General features: G+C 45.2%; 1 protein-coding gene across 1 annotated transcript; it reads left to right on the top strand.

Annotated features, from left to right (window-relative positions):
• The first annotated feature begins 536 nt into the window (after positions 1–536).
• On the top strand, positions 537–23,825 carry LOC145539656 (uncharacterized). Its single transcript, XM_081573672.1, has 8 exons — positions 537–543; positions 944–1,082; positions 1,220–1,280; positions 1,565–1,863; positions 6,219–6,418; positions 7,605–7,661; positions 20,266–20,355; positions 20,644–23,825. The coding sequence occupies exons 1-5, from the start codon at positions 537–539 to the stop codon at positions 6,319–6,321; spliced, it is 609 nt and encodes a 202-aa protein (XP_081429798.1). The 3' UTR covers positions 6,322–6,418; positions 7,605–7,661; positions 20,266–20,355; positions 20,644–23,825.
• Positions 23,826–24,275: the final 450 nt, after the last annotated feature.

Here is a 24,275-nt window from a genome sequence, read left to right as displayed (position 1 = left end):
ATTTCATACAGTCTTGTGAAAAGCTCCAAGCCAAGGGCATCCTGACCACAGACACTGAGATAATAATTTTAATAACAAAAATCCATTAATAATAACTGCTTCCCTGGTGGCTCAGTGCTAAAGAAACCTCCTGTAATGCAGGAGATGAGGGTTTGATCCCTGAGTTGGGAAGGAACCCTGAAGAGGAAGGAAATGGTAACTCACTCCAGTATTCTTGCCTGGAGAATTCCATGGACAGAGGACCCTAGTGGGCTGCAGTCCATGGGGTCACAAAGAGTCAGACAAGACTTAGCCACTAAACAACAAAGCAAACAACAAAATAATAAATGTGGGTTACTAAGCAACAAGAGCAAACAATAACAATAATGTGGGTTGTTTTGCACTGCTCAACTCTGGGGTAATTTGCAGCAACAGGTAAAAGAATAGAGTCACTCCCTGAGGCCTGCACTTGTGTGGTACTTCACTGAGAGTTGAAGGTGGAACCACTCTGCAATGCAGACCCCTCAACAGCTGAGGAGGCTCCAGTGTGCGCAGTGATGGCAGGTGGGGGCTGGGAAGGAAGACAGACCTGGAAATTGGCGGTTTACTGCACTCTCACTGCCAGGTTCTCAGGAGCTCTAGAAATGCTTCTGCGTGTCACTGAACTTTGAAATCCTGCTGTCATAACCCTGATTTCTGTTTACAAACTGAATACCCAATCACCCATGGGGCCTGGGAATTGTCTGGCCTTTCCCTTTGGTTTACATTCGTGACCAGGTTCCAGGCCACTTCTGCCTGAGACACCTCAGATATAGACTCTTGAGGAAGGGACACCCCTTATTCAAGGCTCTCCGTCTCTTGACTCCCAGCCTCCCATTCCAGCATCAGCTGTGTGATGCTGGAGGCGGCTCGTCAGACAGTAACCCGGCTGTGTCGGCAGCGCGGTGCTGGGCCCGGCCCACAGGGGGCGGCAGAGGGCGCCGCAGGGCTGGGGGCGGGGCTCCGCAGAGCGTAACCTGGCTGTGTCGGCGGCGCGGTGCCGGGCCCGGCCCACAGGGGGCGGCAGAGGGCGCCGCAGGGCTGGGCGCGGGGGTCCTCAGACGGTAACCCGGCTGTGTCGGCGGCGCAGTGCCGGGCCCGGCCCATAGGGGGCGACAGAGGGCGCCTCAGGGCTGGGGGCGGGGCTCCGCAGAGCGTAGCCCGGCTGTGTCGGTGGCGCGGTGCCGGGCCCGGCCCACAGGGGGCGGCAGAGGGCGCCGCAGGGCTGGGCGCGGGGCTGCTCCTTCTGCTTCCCCGCCCAGGTGCTGAATCCGGTTTGCAGTTCTCGACCCTGACCCTCACAGAGTTAGCTTCATGGGGCCCCGCAGAGGCAGCAGCACCCGCCCCTCGGATACTGGAATCCTAGCTGCCGGAACCCGTCGTCGAGTTTCTAAATTGGCATCATTTCAGTCTCTTATTTCTTGAGCACCCCCAGCCTAAAAGGCGGCTACCTCCCAGATGCTGCCTCCGCGACCCTTTTGAGTTCTCTGGGGCCTCTGCAGTTACCTCATCAACAAGCCTTCCGCCTACATCGTCTCTCTTGCAGAAACAAGCGGCGGTGATTTCTGTCTCCTGCGTGGACCCTGGCGGACACGGCGCATCGCGTCCACACCTGGCCTCGGGCCTGCTCAGCATCTCCCTCCTGCCAAGCGAGCCTCCCGGCCGGCACGGCCAACCCTCCAAGGGAAGCCTGCTGCCTCCGTGCCCCGGGCTCCTGCGTCTCCTCACCCCCGGCCCAGCCCTGCCCTCGGGACCAAGCGAGGGTGAAGCAGGGGGGGGAGTCAGCGCAGAGAGGCGGCAGCCCAGGCCTGGGAGCGCTGTGCCCAGCCTCAGCGGGAACCACAGGTGACGGCGGAGAGCAGGGGACAGCAGACAGCAGTGCTGCCTCCCGTCCGGGAGACAGTGGGGGACCTCAACTCCCGGGCAGCTCGCTGGTTTTACCTGCTGAAGGGGGGCCTCCGCGGTCGGCGCTCTCCTTTCTTTAAAGGGCAGTGTTCCAAGCCTCCCTGAGGCTTACAGGCCTCCCCAATGTTTTATGATACTTTTGAGTTAGGGGGCCCGTCCATAACGCAGTTACTTAGCAGGGGCGGCCTGAAAGGGAAAAAGGGAAACTGTCAGTCGTTCAGTCACATCTGAATATAAACTCAAATTGAGATGTAAAACGTTCTGTCAGGCAGTGACTAAGGCTGATTTCAGGATTTAAACAGATGATGCAGTGAACTGGTTACACAGGCAGTGCATAATCTGAGTGCTTGAAAGGGGCAGGGGGGAGGAACCCCACAGGAAGCTGCCCGCCTGTGAGGCAGGACAGAGGAGGAAGTGTGCCCAGGCTGGGTTCTCAGGAAGCACACGCTTGGGCATAGTTCGAGGGTCATGGTGTTTACTGGAAGACAGCCCCTGGGAGGGAAAGGAGAAACAGGCTGTTGGAGGGAGAAACTGCCCTGCGATGCAGACCAGACAAAGCCTCCGCCAGGTCTGGAGTGTTGCCACCAGAGTGTCCGACATTGAGTCAGAATGGCTGCGTGCTCAATACCCAGCCGCTTGGTCCCAGGATGTGGGCTGGTCGGGAGGGCATGACCACCAGCAGGGCTGACCCTGCAGGGGCTGATGGCTGGAGGCAGGCAGTCTGCTGCACCCCTGCTGTTGGGCAGCGGGTCCCTCTTTGAAGGGGACCTGAGCCTCTGTGTCTCCCACCGTAGAATCGCCAGAGCCCGAGGGCAGAGGTTTCCTGATGGAGGCTGGACCCACTCTGGGTCTGAACAGGGGTGTGGAGCCAAGCTCCTAACGGGGACTCTGCAGGAAACAAACACCTGGCCTTGCCCTTCCTTCTGTTTATAATGTCTGACTAGTGACTGCAGCCATGAAATTAAAAGATGCTTGCTCCTTGGAAGAAAAGCTATGACCAATCTAGACAGCATATGAAAAAGCAGAGACATTACTTTACCGAAAAGGTCCATATAGTCAAAGCTATGGTTTTTTCAGTAGTCATGTATGGATGTGAGAGTTGGAGTATAAAGAAAGCTGAGCGCCGAAGAATTGATGCTTTTGAACTGTGGTGTTGGAGAAGACTCTTGAGAGTCCCTTGGACTGCAAGGAGATCCAACCAGTCCATCCTAAAGGAGATCAGTCCTGGGTGTTCATTTGAAGGACTGATGTTGAAGCTGAAACTCCAATACTTTGGCCACCTGATGTGAAGAGCTTACTCATTTGAAAAGACCCTGATGCTGGGAAAGATTGAAGGCAGGAGGAGAAGGGGACGACAGATGGATGGATGGATGGCATCACCAACTCGATGGACATGAGTTTGAGCAAGCTCCCGGAGTTGGTGATGGACAGGGAAGCCTGGCGTGCTGCAATCCATGGGGCTGCAAAGAGTCGGACACGACTGAGCGACTGAACTGACTGAGTGGCTCCTACAGGCCAGACCCGGTCAGAAACAACCACGGGGAGCTGGAGAAATCCAGCCTGCAGCTGTGAGTGCCTTGAGCTGAGCCAGGGAGGGGAAAGGACCCTGCAAGCAAACAGAGCCAGGAAATTCTCTCAGCAACTTTCCTCTGACTTTCCTTCCAGAGCAACAAGGCTTAGAACCAGGGCTTACTGACTGCCAGCTGCCAGCGCCCCAGCCTGTGTGCTCCCCGTCGGGTGAGGCCACCTGGACTCACTGAGAAAAGCTCCTTCAGGAAAGAAAGCCTCAGCCCCTCAGCTACCAGGAATGCTTCCCACAGCCCTCCGTGGTGACCGCTTTGGGGGTGGCGATCTCTGAGGAGAGCCATTGTGCCCAAGGGCATAACCCCTTCTGTGGTTCGTGCGTGCGTGCCAAGTCACCTCAGTCTGTCCAACTCTGCAACCTTATGAACTGTAGCCCACCAGGCTCCCCTGTCCATGGAATTCTCTAAGAACACTGGAGTGGGTTGCCATGCCCTCCTCCAGAGGATCTTCCAAACCCAGGGATTGAACCCACATCTCTTACATCTCCTGCATTGGCAGGTAGGTTCTTTACCACTAGCACCACCTAGGAAGCCTAAGCTGACTGGGGTGAGAAGTCTGCCATCTGGCCAATTGTTTACAATGCTAAATTGTGTGTCTCCACCCACTCAAGAGCAGGGAGTTTGGTTTTGTTCATAGCTCTGTGTACACAGTGCCAGTGTTAACACACAGTGTGAATTCAGATAAATTTGTTAATGAATTCATTCACTGAGCACTAAGCATATGCCAGGTACTGATGACATAACACAGAAGACCCTATGGGGCGTTCCTAGGACAGACTCCTCTCCCATATCCTCTGCTATAACTCTTCTCTGACGTACCCAGATAATAGTATCTCACGCATATATCCTGAGTTTTCCAGGTGCTAAAAAGCCACCACCAAATGGAAGAAATTAAGCTTGATGATCAAGAAACTGCTTGATGATCATGAGCATGTAGCCCTCAGACCTACTGATGCCTCAAGATTGATAATGTTAACCCAACAGCCCTGTTACCATACCATCAGCCAATCAGAGAGCTGTGCATGAGGGGATTGCAGACCCTGGGATGCCCCTCCCTCACCTGGCTTTTAAAAATGCTTCGCTGAAACCCTTTGAGGAGTTTGGGTTTGCGAGGACAATCTACCCATTCTCCATGCTTGGCCCTGCAGTAAACGTTTCTCTGCTCCAAACGCCAGTGTTTGATATTTCAGTTTGCTTGGCCTCACTGCATGTCAGGCACATGAACTTGTGTTTAGTCATAATGATGCTTTCAGAAATTCTGATCTACTGGGGAAATTAGACCAGTAGAAAAATAATGATAACACAGTACAGCAAGTGCTCAAGTGACGTGAGCTGCTTGCTCTGCCAGGGCAAAGCTTCATTGAGAAGGAGATAAGGGACTGCTCCCCGGGGAGGAGCCAGGCAGAGAGGCCCGGCACTGGGTGAACCCCAGGATGAACCTGAGCAGGCAGGCCGGTGACCGTAGAGGTCTCTAGGACATCGGGGTCAGGAGGACAACGAGACGGGGGGGCCAGGCAAGCCCTAAGATCCGGCACCACCACTTCCGGAAACTTGTCAGAACGCGAGCATGAATGCGCCAAGTCTCACGTAGGAGGCAGATCGCTGCCACGTTGGTTTCGGTGGCAGGAAACAAGGAGCAACGTCCGTGTTGATCAAGAAGGAAACAGCCAAGTAAATAAAGCAACTTCCATACTGTGGAACTGCAGCTTTCAGAGGGAGTTGCGTTGGTCTGTATGCTCCAACTTGGAAAACGTGCATAATACATTAGAGGGGAAGGGAGATTATACACTGATACCCATTTCATTCACGTATATGCACACATATGTTTATATAAACAGAGAAAGTCATCTGGAAGGAAGCAGACAGTTGGGACTGTGGAAGTGGAACAGACAAGGGGAGGCTATCACTTTGGGGTAATATTTGAATCTGTTAAAACCAGCATGGATTAACTTTCAAATGAAGGGGAAAAGATATAAAAGAAAGTCCAGGGAGCTTGTGGTCACTGGGCATCAGGGACGAGCTGAAGGTGCACAAGATCAGGTCAGGATAATTGATCAAAACAGGTCCCAGGAGTTAAAGCAAACAAAAGGCAGAAATCAGGGAGGTGAGCTAGTTCAAGAGCAGGGCAGGGCGGTGGGGAGGGGCAGAGACACGGGAGACCTGCATCCAGGAGACACGCTACTGACCTATGCAGGGACCCGCTTCCTGTGGCCTCGCGCGTGTGCAGCAGGCCTCAGAGGGTGAGGGTGTTCTCATAAGGAGGCCCAAGCCTTCTAGCTCTCTCTAAAAGGCCTTTCTATTTCACTCCTTGCAGGACCCCTCAGAGCCTTTATTTTTTTTTAAGTATTTATTTATGTATTTAGGCTGCACTGGGTCTTAGGTGAAATACACAGAATCTTTGATCCTTGTTGCAGCATGCAGATCTCCAGTTGCAGCAGATGGAGTCTATTTCCCTGACCAGGGATCGAACCCAGGCCCCCTGCATTGGGAGCATGGAGTCTTAGCCACTGGACCACCAGGGAAGTCCTGTCTTAGACTCTTTAACAAGCTTATTGTTTGCCTTGTGAGTCTCTAAGGCATGCCATGTGCAGTATTTCCAAAAAAAAGGATTTAGCACAGGGCACTCCTGTGTTAAGTAATAGATTTTACTTGCCATCAAGTTTTCATTACACAAGTATTATATGGATGCTTTCTCCTCGTCAACAACCCCAGGCCATCTTCCTGGAGGGAAAGGCCATGTGGAAAGAGAGGGCCTGCAGGAGAAGCCATGTGCCAAAGGCCTGCGGTGCCTGGCCTGAGAGTGGGGCCATCTTAACCCTGCAGCCCAGCCCAGTGAATGCAGCCCCCCCGAGAGACCCAGCTGGTTCCAGTGGGACAGAGACCAAGAGAATCACGAGTTTGGTGTCAAGCCGGTAAGTTTTGGGGTGCTGTGTTATGCAGCCACAGATAACTAATACTCTCCTATCCTATCCCCAGTGTCAATCTGCTCCACTTGCAAGGAAAAAAACCTTAAAATTTGTTCATGTCATTACTTTGTTTTTAATAGTGCCATCAACTATTGTTTTTTTGCAATCCTTTTTATCTTTTTGAGTAGTTTTTGAGCTTTATAAACATAGATCCACACTCCATGTATTGTAGGGAGAATGGAATTGTGGAAAACTCACCCAGTGAAATATTATTACAGCATGAAATAAACATTGCCACACACAATACCAAGGAAGGATGAAGCTTTGAGGCATAGTTATTCTATTGAAAACATCACCTTGCAGAAAACTAAAATACAGATCATTCATCTTTTTATATGGTTCTTGGCCATTTCTTCTTGAGTTTCTGCTACATTTATTTTATCCATTTTTCTTTGGGATTGTCTTTTTCTTCTTAATTTGTTGGAATTCTTTATAAATTTTAAGAAGTGTCCCCCAAGACTGGAGTACTAGGAATTATTTGAATCTTGAGAAACATTTCTAAGGATAGAGTTTAAAATGACCAAACCAAACCAACTAATAAAAAAAAAAAACACTCTGGAAGATATTGGAAAAAAGAACAAATAAAATTAACAATGTGTTACACAGCCTCTTTAACTTCTTGGCTGAAAATCCCAAGTCTCAGAGACCCACTAGAAATTGCCAGTAAGAGGCTATTTACATAAATCCACAATGTACAGAGGTTCTATTTCCTATTTTCTCTCTACCAAAAGGAAATGCATCATTTAACTTGAGCTATGACCCCCTTTTAAACATTTGCTGAATAGACCAATGAATTATTGTTCTTCCCAGTAGTGAATTTATATTGCACTAAGGAAAGATAAACTCCTTTAACCCCTGTAGAGTCACATTTCTTTCACTTGGGTCACTTGATAGGGCCATTATAGACTCAGATGACATGCGGGACTCTGTTTAATATCTGGCAATTTTCTTGTGCCTCTTCACTTATTAAAAGAATGTATCCATTAGCAGTCATTAGTATATTCTGTCAAGATGAGAGCTAAATTCTCCTTAACAGCTTAAGAGAATGCTTTTTCAAGAGAAATAATGGACTTAATTGCTCAGTGAAATAGTTACTGCTTTCTTTGTCATAACCTCTCCCTCCTCCCCGCAGGTGGAATCAGACACTGCTTACCCCGGTCAAAGACCCAGGCCGTTTCCTCGCTACCCCGTGAGTCAGCCCTTGCTCCAGCCTTTGGCCTCTCTGGTGGCAGGCCACTGTCCCCAGGAATAAGCCGAGTTCCTCGCCCATCACAGGGAGGGGCCAAGGCCTGGAGAAAGAGGAATAAGGCAGTCACTGAGCAGCTTCATTTGGAGGGACTCTGTTTTAGCAACAAGGAGCACAACATGTTAGAGAAATTATCACCAGTCCTGGGACTCCACGCTGAAATTAATCTCCTTTTTGACCTTTCATTTAAAACATATGCTCTGTGGAAAATGTGTTTCACAGGAGGGAGCTTGTAGGAGTGTGTGTGTGTGTTTATGATTAAAAAGAGTTTTCTATGTTGCTTATTTACATGAAACCTTAAAGTTTATGTACTGAAAAGCTTCTACCTCTTAAATATGGGTATCTCTCTCCAGGCTTTGTCTTACTCTTACTCCTTTCCTCACAGGTCAGTCCACCCTCAGGGGCATTTATAATTGCACTCACATCAGCTAAAACATCTTCAGGTGAAAATAATAAAATACTAGCTCACAGAGACATTTAATAAACGTAAGTGTCACGAGAAGTCTAGATGTTGGCAAATCCAGACTTTGTTCAGCAGATCAACAAGGGCACCAGTGCCCAAAGTTCTTACTGTCCTTCTGCTTTGTCACCCTCGGAGCATCAGCCACGACCCTCAAGGTGCTGCTCCAACAGTTTCTATTCTCTCCTGGCAGGTCGCTGACGGGAAGGAGGGAGATGAATGCAGAACAGCCCTTCTCCTCATGTAGAAAATCCTTCCCAGAAATCCATGTGTCTCACTGGCTAGAGTGGGATCACATGGCTCACCCCTGGGCCCGTCAGAGGCAAGCGAGGTACCATATCTGGACTCAGGCCGATTATGATTTTTCCTGTCTATCTGGGCCCTGGCAACCCAAACACAGGCACGATTCTACTCAGAAGGAAGGAGGAAGAGCTCCCAGATTCTTACTTCCGGCCCTGACTGTTTGTCACCTGATTGCATTTTTCCAACTATCCGGACTACCTACCTCATGCTCCTGTTGCCTCAAACACCGTCTGTCGGGAGAAAATTCCTTTTCCTGTCTAATAGGTGGCTCCTTTTTTTGCATTTGTCAACTTTTCCAGTGGTAGTTTCATCCATCCACTACGGAAGTTGCAACCCTCTGAGTCATTTTTTTTAAGAGCTGAAGCTCCAATACTTTGGCCACCTGATGCAAAGGGTCAACTCACTGGAAAAGACCCTGATGCTGGGAAAGACTGAAGGCAAAAGGAGAAGAGGGTGGCAGAGGATGAGATGGCTAGATAACATCACCGACTCAGTGGACATGAATCTGAGAAAACTCTGGGAAATAGTGGAGGACAGAGGAGCCTGGTATGCTGCAGTCCATGGGTTTGCAGGGTCGGACATGACTTAGCAACTGAACAATGACAACAGCTTATCTATTTATTTGGCTCTGCTGCTTGGCATGTGGGATATTAGTTCCCCAACCAGGGACGGAACCCATGCCCCCTGCAGTGGAAGCACAGGACTGCCAGGGTAGTCCCCAGCATCATTTTTGATGCCCTCTCCGTCTGGTCCGCCTTATCCAGTTGGTTTCCGGAGCAGTAGAACCTTCATCCCAGGCTGGCTCACCGCCTCCACCATCTCTACCAGTTGTCAGTCATCTGTTCCAGATGCGCATGGACCCATTCATTTCCCCTGAGATGGGCTCCAGCCTCCAGGGCCATGTGCTCTGCCACCAGACCCACCTTCTTAAAAAAAAGCCTGCACTTCTCATCCCTCCTGGTCTAGACTGAGGCTCCCATGGTCCTACAGGAGGAAAACCCATAATGCTTAGTTTAGGTTTTAAGATCTAAACATTACCTTTTAAAAAGGATTCCCCATTATTTTCTGCTCCAGCCACACTGGTTGAGTCATTGTTCCCTGAAGTATGTTTTAATGCATTCCCATTATGACACATTTGTCCACATCATTCACCGATAAGACCTTTCTGCTTTCTCTCTCCTTTCTGAATCCCATGTGGCCAACTCCTGTCTCACTGATGAAATCTCCTTAAAATACCCTAGGCTTCAGTGAATGTTTTCTCCTCTGAAATCCTACCTGCTTGTGGAAATATGAGTCAATTTTTTAAAAAAAACTTCAGGATTAAATAGGCAAGAATACACAGAAGAACTGAACAAAAAAGATCTTCACGACCCAGATAATCATGATGGTGTGATCACTCACCTAGAGCCAGACATCCTGGAATGTGAAGTCAAGTGGGCCTTAGAAAGCATCACTACAAACAAAGCTAATGGAGGTGATGGAATTCCAGTTGAGCTATTCCAAATCCTGAAAGATGATGCTGTGAAAGTGCTGCACTTGATATGCCAGCAAATTTGTAAAACTCAGCAGTGGCCACAGGACTGGAAAAGGTCAGTTTTCATCCCAATCCCAAAGAAAGGCAATGCCAAGAATGCTCAAACTACCGCACAATTACACTCACCTCACACACTAGTAAAGTAATGCTCAAAATTCTCCAAGCCAGGCTTCAGCAATACATGAACCGTGAACTTCCAGATGTTCAAGCTGGTTTTAGAAAAGGCAGAGGAACCAGAGATCAAATTGCCAACATCCGCTGGATCATCAAAAAAGCAAGAGAGTTCTAGAAAAACATCTATTTCTGCTTTATTGACTATGCCAAAGCCTTTGACTGTGTGGATCACAATAAACTGGGGAAAATTCTGAAAGAGATGGGAATACCAGACCATCTGACCTGTCTCTTGAGAAACCTGTATGCAGGTCAGGAAGCAACAGTTAGAACTGGACATGGAATAACAGACTGGTTCCAAATAGGAAAAGGAGTACATCAAGACTGTATATTGTCACCCTGCTTATTTAACTTATATGCAGAGTACATCATGAGAAACGCTGGGCTAGAAGAAACACAAGCTGTAATCAAGATTGCCGGGAGAAATATCAATAACCTGATATGCAGATGACACCACCCTTATGGCAGAAAGTGAAGAAGAACTAATGAGCCTCTTGATGAAAGTGAAAGAGGAGAGTGAAAAAGTTGGCTTAAAGCTCAATGTTCAGAAAACTAAGATCATGGCATCTGGTCCCATCACTTCATGGGAAATAGATGGGGAAACAATGGAAACAGTGTCAGACTTTATTTTTGGGGGCTCCAAAATCACTGCTGATGGTGATTGCAGCCATGAAATTAAAAGATACTTACTCTTTGGAAAGAAGGTTATGGTCAACCTAGATAGCATATTTAAAAGCAGAGACATTACTTCGCCAACAAAAGTCCGTCTAGTCAAGGCTATGGTTTTTCCAGTCGTCATGTATGGATGTGAGAGTTGGACAGTGAAGAAAGCTGAGCACCGAAGAATTGATGCTTTTGAACTGTGGTGTTGGAGAAGACTCTTGAGAGTCCCTTGGACTGCAAGGAGATCCAATCAATCCATCCTAAAGGAGATCAGTCCTGGGTGTTCATTGGAAGGACTGATGTTGAAGCTGAAACTCCAATACTTTGACCACCTCATGCGAAGAGTTGACTCATTGGAAAAGACCCTAATGCTGGGAAGGATTGGGGGCAGGAGGAGAAGGGGACGACAGAAGATGAGATGGTTGGATGGCATCACCGACTCGATGGACATGGGTTTGGGTAAACTCCAGGAGTTTGTGATCGACAGGGAGGCCTGGCGTGCTGCGATTCATGGGGTCGCAGAGTCGGACACGACTGAGCGACTGAACTGAACTGAACTGAATTCTCCTATGGCCATATTATCAGTGTTTTGAAATGTGCCATAATAATGCTTACATGGTAAATAATGATGCAATACCCATTGTTCAATATTGAAGAAATTTTTTAAAATGTTCCATTCTGATTATTAAACTTCAGAAAGTTTGGAATCTTTTCAAAAGATTAAAGTATTAGTACTATAAAATAAGACTGCAGCAGATTCTTCAAAAGACTGCCAGTGAATCTATGTGATTTGATGTCATCTATCAGTGGAGAGACCATTCATTCATTCACAGTCAGAAGATTGCAATTTTATTGCCTGACAACTGTCACCAGAATTCTTGGCAGGAGAACTCTCTATATTTAGGAGAATATCTTGACAAATTGCTTGGGTATAGAGAGTGATGTTCAGAAAGAATTTGACTACACTATGTGTATCCGACACCACGCTCATGTCCAGGGAAGTGGAGGATTTAGCTTCCTCACCATTTCCTCAAAAAATAAATGCCAAGACATTTAAAGAAAACTGCCAAGGTTATCAAGGCAGAACATTATGAAGAAAATCGGAAGATATACAGAACTCTTTTCTGTTCAAATATTTTACAAGAACTATAGCAAAAGAGTGGGGGGCCTTGAAATTGCTCCTAAACTTAGGTGAAGGTGGCCCTGGTGCTAAGTCGCCCATAGGGCTTCTCTGAAGGAATCTGTGCAAGTGTAGCTTTTGGTTGATATCTAGGATTTTTCTATTTACTCTGCCTTTGCCACTTAAAGCTTTGTCAAAACTCTCTGAAATTATTTCTTCTTTTGGACATAGAAGAGGGAAGCCAATACCAGATCCAGGCCTGCTCTGTATTTTATTTCTTAGATGCACACATACATTTATGTTTCTCTTCCATAAGACTGAGTTCTCATTTTTCAATTCACATTTCTTTGGTGAAATTGTCTATATTGGTAGTGATGCTTTTGGTTGCAAGTAAAAGAAAACTGCTTTTCAATCAGCTTATACTCTGAAGGAGATTGATGTGTTCATGTAGTTGAAAAAGTCCAGATGCTGGGTAGCCATCAGGTCTGGTTCCACAAGCCCCCCAATCTGCCTCTCTATGATTTCCTTGTCCCCTTCCTCTTTTGTGGGTTGATGACACACTCGGGCTGACAGCAAGGTGACTGGAGCACTTCCTGACCTTGTGGCCTGGCCACAACAGTGTTGGGTAGGAGAAGAATCATCTCATCCAGTAGCTCCACTCTGAAGATCAGAAACCCTCCTCACCAGAAACTCCTACCAAACCTTCTGTTTCATCTCATTGGTCAGACTTTGGTCACATGACCACTTCTAAACCAATCCCCTTGGCCTGAGGAATTCACATACTGATTATCTAAGATCTAGATTCTGAAATTAATCTCTGGGGCAAGGGGGCAGGATTACTCATGGACCAATCAAGCCCACGCTGTAACTGGAGGTGGAGTTAGCTTCTGTAAACCTCAGGCAGGCGTGGGGGGCAGAGTATCTTTGAGCAAAAAAAAAACAAGGGTGCTGCCAGAATGAGGCGAGAGGAAGTGGACACCGAGTCAGCGTCTTCAAAGTTCGTCCTGTACAAAACTGTAGAACACCGACTTCAGCCTGGGGATCTGAACAGGATACGGCCTCGTCTGGTAACCAAAGGCCCTAATGTTCACAGAGTTCAAGTCTGCTAGATCTTTATCTAACAAAGTCTAAAAATTTCCACAAGGAAATGGGAAACATGTAAATAATTACAGCTCTGTGGCTGACTGTACACCAGCATACGTGAAACCGATTGTTTCCACTCCATATGGAAAACTAATCAGCTTAATTACATGGCAAAAAAATAACTCAAGAACCAAAACTGCTCCAGTGTTTCATCAGAGGCAAATGATAGAATCTGAAAAATACACTTTCTTCAAACAGAAAAAATAGATAAAATCTTGGAAAGGATCAATCAGCAGTGAAGTGGTCTTTAATTGCTTTCTTTTAAAGGAGCTAGTAAATACACTCTTTTTAGATAGAAAAATAGATGAAATGTTATAAAAAAAAAATCAGAGACTGCAGTTTTTAATTGCTAATTGTTAATATCCCTTATTATTCCTCCACCAAGGTTACACTCAGAATTTTCTTAATGGTTTCAGAAGACTGTCAGTTCTGTGGCAGTGGTGGGCCGTCTATGAATTCCTTCCTGCTTTGAGCTCAAATTGACTTAGAAATACAGTTGAGCCATTCTTCCAACAAAACAGCTATTGAGGGCCTCTGATGTACCAGGCTGCCCTGTGCCCGTAGCATCATCACGTGGTCAGCCAGCTGCCGCCCTCCCCTTTCAGGGGAAGGGGGCTCCTTGGAAGCCATCATCCAGTGTCCCCTGTGACATTAGACCTTCTTTTGAGCTGCTTTGATCCTTCCTCTGATGTCTGTTCAGATGCGTCACTGACTTATTGGGTTCTCACTGCCAAGAAAGCTGCAGAGTGTGATGTGGGAATGGAAGACAGAAATCACTAATAGAGCTCTCACTCCAGAGAACCTGAAAACCTTCCTGGAGATGGAGCTCCACCAGGAAAGAAAGAACACACACATATTGAAGAGCTGATAACCTGAGACCCAGAGGGTAGGCAGTACAGGAGGGAAATATGTCTTTCAATCCCCAGGTTAACTCGGAATGCACTTGGGATGAGAAGGGAGGCTGCACCAGTGGCGAACAGTGGGAATGAATGAGGGGAGTAAAGGCTACACTGTAGAAGGCTCTGGAAATTGGAGACAGAAGTAGACCTGGTGAGCAGAGGAATGGGGAAATAGCCTGTGTCTCAAAAGCAGGGGTGTGATGTGTATATATGTGTGTGTTGTGCCTGTGACTGTGTATCTGTGCGTGTGCAAGAATGAAGTCACACTCAGTGCTCTGTGTGGTCTAAGTGGGAAGCAAATCCCCAAAAAGAGGTGGTGGTGTAGTCACTAAGTCGTGTCCGACTCTTGCAACCCCATGGGCTATAGCCCTCCAGGATCCTCTGTCTATGGGATTCTCCAGGCAAGAATCCTGGAGTGGGTTGCCATTTCCTTCTCCAGGGGATCTTCCCGACCCAGGAATCAACCCGGGTCTCCTGCATTGCAGGCAGATTCTTTACCAACTGAGCCGTGAGGGAAGATGGCCACAAAAAAAAAAAGAGGGTATATATGTAAACATAAAGCTGATTCCCTTTACTGTACAGCAGAAACTAACACACCATTGTAAAACAACTATCCTGCGAGAAAAATTAATTTAAAAACAGAATGAAGTTACAAAGTTCACCCCCTGACAGAGACAAGATTGACAGGCTTTGACCACACACACCTGTGCAGAACATTGGAAATGGTCCACACAGGCTTTCCAGTCCTTTTGGACATAAAGAATAATTTCTGATGGCAAAAATAGCTGGACACCTGTCCTCTTCTGCTAACTGTTTATCCTCACCTGCGGATGGAGGACATATGCAATGCCCGCAGAGCCCCTGCTGTGCTCACCTGCCTTTACAGAACTCAGGTAAAAGAGGGCTTCTTAGACAGACCTATTCAGAAATGGTGCTCCTTCTCAGGGTGGGCTCAGCCCCAGAGTAGGACAGATGGCCCGTGAAAGAGAGTTGGGGCTGGTGTTCAGTCCTTGGGTGAGTCCCTCGGGTTGGCACCTTGGCGAGAGGAGAATGGATGCCCCCTGCTGAGGCCCCGAGGGCCGAAAGGGTTCAGGAAGACTTCGTCAGGAGACCGCGTTTGGGTCACAACAACAGTGTTCAGATGCATCTGAAAACTAGTCATCCTGTCCTTCACAGACAAAGCTTTGGGCCCTGAAAAGGATTCGGATACTTCTTGCCATGACTGCCCCTCCCCAAGGCTCTGCGGTCCACAGCAGGCGGTCCATAGCAGGAGGTTCGGACCACCCCAACTTCGGTCTAAGGGCCACCAAGGGGCAATGATCAGGACGGGACTTTGTCCCTCTCTACCCCACACTCAGTTCACAGCTGCAGAACAAGGGGGAGAGCTGGAGAGAGAAGGAAGGTGGCACTTAGCACTTTGCCCCAGCAAACAAATCACAGGATTTTGTGCTAAATAAATCCCTTTACATTTTGTTCACACATTTTTGTGTGTATGTGGAAAAGATGCCAACGAATGAATAATCTTAACATAAAATTCTGAGTTATTAATATCCTTTAACTATAGCCATGAGTTAATTTATTCATTCAAATATTCCAGCATAACCAAGACGTACCACTTTAAAAGCTACTTCGAGGTATCAAGTTTTCCCTGCAAAGGGCACAGATTCCATAGGTGAGCACTAAAACTTTGTCCCATCACTCTCCACACCCTGAGGTCAAGGAAATAGAAAAATATGTCTTCATATCTGTTACTTGTTCTCCTGAGACTGCACGATACTTTGTCACAGGGCTTGTGATTATACTATATAAGGTATTAATTTTAAGCCTTTTATTAAACCACAAATCATAAACCACAGAATAATTTTTTAGAGTTAAGATGAAGTTTTGTTTTCACAATAAACTTACGAGTTAACAGAGCGAGTATTTTATCTTTGCCTGCTTAATAGATTGAAGATATTGAGGGACAGAGATGATATTCTCAAAGTTTTAGGGGAACTAGTCCATGAAGAGCTACCTCCACTGCATGAAGCTGCTTCATACAGGGCAAGTCTCATTCACAAGTACCGTAGGTTTCACCTTTTTAGTTGAAGATGGCCTCCTGTGCCACACAGTAGACTTTCTCTCGCACCCATCCTATATGTAATAGTTGGCATCTGCTAACCCCGACTCCCCAGCCACCCCTCCCCACCCCCCATGGCAACCACAAGCCTGTTCTCTGTGTCTGTGAGTCTGTTTCCGTCTCACAGAACAGTTCCTTTGTGTCATATTTTAGATTCCCCGTATGAGTAATATCATATGATATTCATCTTTCTATGACTTACTTCACTTAGTATGATAATAAAGAATGAAGTAATGCCACTGCAGCTGATTTCCAGCTCTGAATACAGAGTTGGGAAGAGATGTATCAATAGCACAAAGTTATTTAGTATTTGTACCATAAAATGTAGTAGACTAATTGGGAAGTGAAGAATCTTGAGCTTTTGTTAAAATTGGTTTTGAATATAATTTATTTAATTGTGAGTGTATATAATTTGATTTTTAATAATTTGTTGTTCAGTCACTAGGTTGTGTCTGATTCTTTGTGACCCCATGGACTGCAGCACGCCAGGCTTCCTTGTCCTTCACTATCTCCCGGAGTTTGCTCAAACTCATGTGTATTGAGTCGGTGATGCCATCCAACCATCTCATCCTCTGTCGTCCCCTTCTCCTGCTGCCTTTGATCTTTCCCAGCCTCACGGTCTTTTCCAGTGAGTCAGTTCTTTGCATCAGGTGGCCAAAAGATTGGAACTTCAGCTTTAATATCAGTTCTTCCACTGAATATTCAGGGTTGATTTTCTTTAGGATTGACTGTTTTTTTCCTCCTTGCAGTCCAAGGGACTCTCAAGAGTCTCTCCAGCACCACAGTTCAAAAGCATCAATTTTTTGGTGCTCCACCTTCTTTATAGTCCAGCTCTCACAACCATGACTACTGGAAAAACCGTAACTTTGACTATATGGATCTTTGTCAGCAACGTAATGTCTCTGCTTTTTAATATGCTGTCTAGGTTGGGGAAGGCAACGGCACCCCACTCCAGTACTCTTGCCTGGAAAATCCCATGGATGGAGGAGCCTGGTAGGCTGCAGTCCATGGGGTCGCTAAGAGTCAGACACGACTGAGTAACTTTACTTTCACTTTTCACTTTCATGCATCAGAGAAGGAAATGGCAACCCACTCCAGTGTTCTTGCCTGGAGAATCCGAGGGAAGGGGTAGCCTGGTGGGCTGCCGTCTATGGGGTCTCACAGAGTCGGACACGACTGAAGCGACTTAGCATCAGCAGCAGGTTGGTCAAAGCTTTTCTTCCAAGGAGCAAGTGTCTTTTAATTTCATGGCTGCAGTCACCATCTGCAGTGATTTTGGAGCCCAAAAAAATAGTCTCTCACGGTTTCCTTTTTTTTCCCAACCATTTGACATGAAGTGATAGGACTGGATGCCATGATCTTAATTTTTTGAATGTTGAGTTTTAAGCCAGCTCTTTTCACTTTGCTCTTTCACCTTCATCAAAAGGCTCTTTAGCTCCTCTTCACTTTCTGCCATTAAAGTGGTATCATCTGCATATCTGAGGTTGTTGATATTTCTCCCAGAAATCTTGATTCCAGCTTGTGATTCATTCAGCCTGGCATTCTGCATCATATACTCTGCATGTAAGTTAAATAAGCAGGGTGACAATATGCAAGTCTTTACATAGTCCTTTCCCAATTTGGAACCAGTCTGTTGTTCCATGTCCAGTTCTAACTGTTGCTTCTTGACCTGCATACAGGTTTCTCAGGAGGCAGATAAGGTGGTCTGGAAAATTCTCTTTAAGAATTTTCCACAATTTATTGTGATCTATACAGTCAAAGGCATTAGCATAGTCAATGAAGCAGAAGTAGATGTTTTTCTGGAATTCTCTTGCTTTTTGATGATTCAGTGGATGTTGGCAATTTGATCTCTGGTTCCTCTGCCTTTTCTAAATCCAGCTTGAACACCTGGAAGTTCTCAGTTCACATACTGTTGAAGCCTAGCTTGAAGGATTTTGAGCATTACCTTGCTAACATGTGAAATGAGTGCAATTGTGCAGTAGTTTGAATATTCTTTGACACTGCCCTTCTTTGGGATTGGAATGAAAACTGACCTTTTCCAATCCTGTGGCCACTGCTGAGTTTTCCAAATTTGCTGGCACATTGAATGCATCTTTTAGGACTTGAAATATATAAGCTGGAATTCCATCACCTCCACTAGCTTTGTTCATGGTAATGCTTTCTAAGGCCCACTTGACTTCACACTCCAGGATGTCTGGCTCCTGGTTTGTGACAACACTATCTGGGTCATTAAGACCTTTTTTGTACAATTCTTCTGTGTATTCTTGTCACCTCTTCTTAATCTCTTCTGCTTCTGTTAGGAACTTACCAATTCTGTCCTTTATTGTGCCCATCTTTGCATGAAATATTCCCTCTTATCTCTTACTTTGAAGAGAGATCTCTAGTCTTTCCCATTCTATTGTTTTCCTCTATTTCTTTGCATTGTTCACTTAAGAAGGCTCAGTTTACCAGATTTACCAAATTCCTGAAAATGTAACAACTGTCTCTCACCAATCTGTGGGAACCTACACGGCATGCCACTGACCCAAGCTCTCCTTTCAAGTTTTTGAAATTTAAAACAAAATAAATATCAGCCCCTACCCAGGGCGTATAACTAGTTGTAGGCTTTAATACCCCTCTCCCCAACCAACACACACATTTTGAGAATTTTTAGATTGTGCAGGTGAAGACATAGCCATCTGTGGCTAAAACTCAAAGTCCTTGAGCCAGTGGGACAAGGATTGTTGATACGGTTAAGGTATAAGGTGACAGAACATTGTTCATACAACCTTCCTGAAGCACAGAACAAAGAAAATCCAGCCTCCTGTTGCAGACAAAAGGAGTATTTTTTGGTCTGAGTTATTCAGCTTGGGTATTGACCAATTTCAACCAGATAATTACACAAGTCTTTTTTTTTTTTTTTTTTTTTTTTTGACTAGTCCTACATTGGCCAAAGGTTTAGGTTTGGGACATGAAATACTGGCCCTGGGAAAGGTAGTGACAGTCAAGCTCAGCTCACCATTTTACAGGTGAGGAAACTGAGCAGGCCCAAGACTAGAGTAAGGCGAAGTAGACAGGAGGGCTGCAGAATTTAAGGAGGCACGTATTCTAAGTATGGGGGAAGTACACTCAGCCCTGAGCAAGCCTCCTTAAATGTTGTGCCCTAACACCTAGCTTGCCTCACCCTCGTTCTGGTCCTGAAACTGATGCCCAGAAAGGCCTAGTTCACCTGCCTGGTTGTAATCAGAGCTGGAACTAACACAGATCCTATAACCCCGGATCTAGCACCTGCCCCCATACAGCAGGTTGCCTCCAGATTTGCCTACCCTTCCAAGAAAAGACCCTCAAAGCTAAGCAGGAAGTTTTCTGCACAGCTGGGCCAGTGGTTGTCAATCTTGGTGGCAAACTAGATTTCCTGAGGGAGTTTTAAACATCATAATTCCTAGGTGCCTCTCTCTGAGACTTTTTATTTTATTTTTGGCCATGCCACATAGCACATGGGATCTCAGTTCCTGAACCAGGGCTCAAACCCATGCCCCTGCAGTGGAAGCACAGAGGCTTAACCACTGGACCACCGAAGAAGTCCCAGGTCTGAGATTTTAAATCAACTGTTCAGGAATGAGTCCTGGAAACATTTTTGTTTATTTACTGTTAAAGCTCCTCTATGATTATTATATGCACCCAAGCTTGAGACCCCTGCATAATAACCGTAACAATAACAGTAATAACTTTGCTTGTAGAAGACCATGTGAGTCAAAGAGAAGGTTGTATTTATACCAGGATGTTGAACATCGGTGTTCATGTCTTCTTCCATTATTATTGTTAATTCAGTGTATTCTCTGCATCCATAAAGAACCATCCTGTTTTTTTTTTTAATAAATAGAAATAAAATGAGCAGGGAACACTTTAGCCTGGATTAAGACCCTGGGCAGGAATTGCTCCTGGCAAAGGGAACTTAAGAGTGTGGCAAGGTGATCACCCCATCCTGTTGGACTTCACTCTCACTGGGGAAAAATTCTTGTAAGGCAAATCAATATGTAAATAAGGGAAAAGTGTATTATCCTTAAGAAGGCAAGCCAACAAACTATTTTTAAGTACTTGGAAAATTATTTTGAATTGAATCTTTTGACCAAATGATGACTTTGTTCATTTACAGATCACTCTTCCTATTGATGGAAACACAGAAGCTCCTCCAAGGCACAGAGTGACTTTACCTTTTACGTCAGTGTTAACCAGGGATTAGAGAGTAAGTGTTCTGCATTTAGTCAAAAATGTTCTAAAATATAGGCTTTTCCACAACACAGGTATGCCCAGAAATCCCTATTTTACTCAAGAGAAATGTAACCTCTATCAATCAAGTGGTAGTAGTAATTACTTGATTTTATGCATTTGTCAAAAATTATAGAACTGTATGCTAAAAATGGGGAATTTCACCATAAGTAAATTATATCATAATTTAACTATATAAATATCTATATCTATATCTATATAATATTATATAATCTATATAAATATCTATAATAAATATCTATAGGTATTAAAATATCTACAAAGAAAGCTGAGCACTGAAGAATTGATGCTTTTGAACTGTGGTGTTGGAGAAGACTCTTGAGAGTCCTTTGGACTGCAAGAAGATCCAACCAGTCCATCCTAAAGGAGATCAGTCCTGCATAGTCATCAGAAGGACTGATGCTGAAGCTGAAACTCCAATACTTTGGCCACCTGATGCGAAGAACTGACTCATTGGAAAAGACCCTGATGCTGGGAGAGATTGAAGGCAGGAGAAGGGGACGACAGAGGATGCGATGGTTGGATGGCATCACCGACTCAATGGACATGAGTTTGAATAAACTCCGGGGGTTGGTGATGGACAGGGGGGCCTGGCGTGCTGCAGTCCATGGGGGTCACAAAAAGTTGGACACGACTGAGTGGCTGAAATGAGCTGACATTATATCTTAATTTTTAAAAAATGGACACAGAGATGGGTGCAGACATTGAATATATGCTTGCTGAGGAGAAAAAGACAGGGAGATTTTCTTCTTCATGTTACTAAATTAGAAATTTTTCTCAAAAACAAAGTAACTAAATTAGTCTCAGCTATTAAAATAGCTCTCTGAAGGCACTGTCTGTATTGCAGCTCAGCATTGGCTCTGCTCTGAAACTAAAGATCCACCCTGCTGCCTGCATCTGTGGGTGCATCTCTTCAAAGTACAAACCATTCGTCTTTGAGAACCAACAACATTTGATAAAGGCACACCTGTGCTTTGTTTATATTCACGGATAGTATTGTTTTCTTTTGTTTTTTTACAAATTGAAAGTCTGTGGCAACCCTGCCCTGAGCAAATCTATTGGCTCCATTTTTCCAATAGTGTTTGCTCACTTGATGTCTCTGTGTCATATTTTGGCAATTCTGGTGATATTTCGAAGTGTTTCATTATTATTATATTGGTGATCTGTGATCAGCTATCTCTGATGTTACCATTGTCATTGTTGTGGGGCATCACAAACCATGCCCTTATCAGGTCATGAACTTGACCCATAAGTAGTGAGCGTGATCTGACTGCTCTCCCTCCCTCTCGTCAAGCCTCTTGGTTCCCTGAGACACAAGATTGAAATGAGGCCAATTAATAGTCTTACAGTGACTCTAAGTGTCCAAGTGAAAGGAAGAGTCACACAGCTGTCACTCTGAATCACACGCTGGAGATGATTAAGCTGGTGAGGAAGGCGCGCCAGCAGCCCAGGTGGGCCAACGGCTAGGTCTGCTGTGGCAAACAGTTAGCCGGGATGGGATGAATGCGAAGGAAAGGCTCTGAAGGAAATGAAGAATGCTGCTCCAGTGAGCACACCGATGATGAAAAGGCAAAACAGCCTTATCACTGATAGGGAGAAAGTCCGAGTGGTCCAAATAGAACATCAAATCCCTTAAGCCACCAATTCCCTGAAGCCAAAGCCTGATCTAGAGCAGGACCCCAACTCTCTTCAATTCTAGGAAGGCCGAGAGAGGCAAGGAAGCTGCAGAAGAGCTGCAGAAGTTAGCAGAGGTTGGTTCATGAAATTTAAGGAAAGAAGCTCTCTCTGTAACATAAACGTGCAAAGTGAAGTAGCAAGTGCTGATGTAGAAGCTGCAGCAAGTTATCAAGAAGATGTAGCTAAGATGCCATCAGCTACACTAAACCGTATACTTTCAATGTAAATGAAACAGCCTTCTACTGGATGAAGATGCCTCCTAGGAATTTCATAGCTAGAGAGGAGAAGTCAATGCCTGGCTTCAAAGCCTCAAAGAACAGGCTGACTCTCTTGTTAGAGGCTGAAGCAGCTGGTGATTTGAAGTTGAAGCCAATGCTCATTTACCATTCCTAAAATCCTGGGGCCTTAATAATTATGCTAAACTTACTCTGTTCTCTGTAAATGGAACAACAAAGCTGGGATGACAGCACATCTATTTACAACATGATTTACTGAATATTTTAACCCCGCTGTTGAGATCTACTGATCAGAAGAAAAGATTCCTTTCAAAACACGACTGTTCATTGACAATGCACCTCATCACCCAGCAGCTCTGAGGGACCAATACCATGAGATTTTCATGCTGTTTCCACACTTGCCAACACAATATCCATTCTGCAGCCCATGAACCAAGGAGTAATTTTGACTTTCAAGCCTTATTATTTAAGAAATACATTTCATAAAGCTATAGCTACCATAAAGAGTGATCCCTCTGAAGAATCTGGGCAAAGTCAACTGAAAACTTCCTAGAAATGATTCACCATTCTAGATACCATGAAGAACACTCATGATTCATGGGACTAGGTCAAAACACCAACATTAACAGAAGTTTGGAAGAAGTTGATTCCAGCCCTCATGGAACACTGAAGAATTAAAGGTTTCAATGGAAGAAACAACTGCAGATGTGGTAGAAACAGCAAGAGGGCTACCATTAGAAGTGGGGCCTGAAGATGTGACTGAACTGCTGCAATCTCATGATTAAATCTGAATGGATGAGGAGTTGCTTCTTATGGATAAGCAGGGAAAGTGGACTCTTGAGATGAAAACTACTCCTGGTAAAGATGCTGTGAAGCTTGGTGAAATGGGTTTAGAGTAATACATAACTTCGTTGATAAAGCAGTGGCAGCGTTTGAGAAGAGAGACTCCAATTTTGAAAGAAGTTCTCTGAATACACGGGTACAATGCTATCAAACAGCATTTCATGCTACAGAGAAATCATTCATGAAAGGAAGAGTCAGCTGATGTGGCAAAATTTATTTTGTTTAACTGTTGTCTAAGAAATTGCCGCAGCCACTCCAGCCTTCAGCAAGCACCAGCCTGATCAGTTAACAGCCACTGAGGTCAGATCCTCCATCAGCAAAAAGATTACAACTCTCTGAAAGCTCAGATGATGATCAGCATTTTTCAGCAATAAAATACTTTTAAATTAAGGCATGTACATTTTTTAGAGATAATGCTATCACACACTTAATACACTACAGTATACTGTGTTAAGATAACTCTTATATGCACTGGGAAACAAAAAAAATTTTTGTGTGACTCACTTTATTGGAATATTCGCTTTATTGCAGTGGTCTGGAACTGAATCTACAATATCTCTGTGTTATATATCTGTATTAGAAATCATGATATCACATGGTAGAATAAATAGCCTGTGAATTTAAATGCAACAGTAATAGTTAATAAAAAATTGAATGATTGCCATATGCCAAACACTGTAATATGCATGAAATTTCTATGAGGTAAATGAAATGAGCTTTAAAATTTTTTCAACAGGATTACTCTGGCTGCTATGTTGAGATTAGATTGTAGGTGATGGGATGGGGATGAACAGTTGTGAAAGCCGGGAGACTTATTAGGAGGCTATTGAAATATCCAGGTGAGAGATGATGATGGCTAAGTCCATAGAGAAGATAGTGGAGGAGCTAAGATGTGGTTGCGTTTGGAGTGTTCTGAAGGTAGAGTCCACGATGTTGGCCAACTGATTGGATCTGGGGGATGAAAAAAAGAGAGAACTCAAGAATGCCATGTAGGTTTGAGCCCCTGAACAACTAGAAGGCTAGAATTGTATTTCCTGAGATGGGGATGAAGAAGAAACCAGTTTTAGAGGCCAGAAGGTCAGCGGTTCAGTGTGGTGAGTTGACTTATCTACTAGTCATC

This window comes from Giraffa tippelskirchi, chromosome 2 (assembly GCF_054371585.1).
Source record: "Giraffa tippelskirchi isolate mGirTip1 chromosome 2, T2T-mGirTip1v1.2.pri, whole genome shotgun sequence".
NCBI lineage: Eukaryota > Metazoa > Chordata > Mammalia > Artiodactyla > Giraffidae > Giraffa > Giraffa tippelskirchi.
This window is presented reverse-complemented; position numbering and strand designations above follow the sequence as displayed.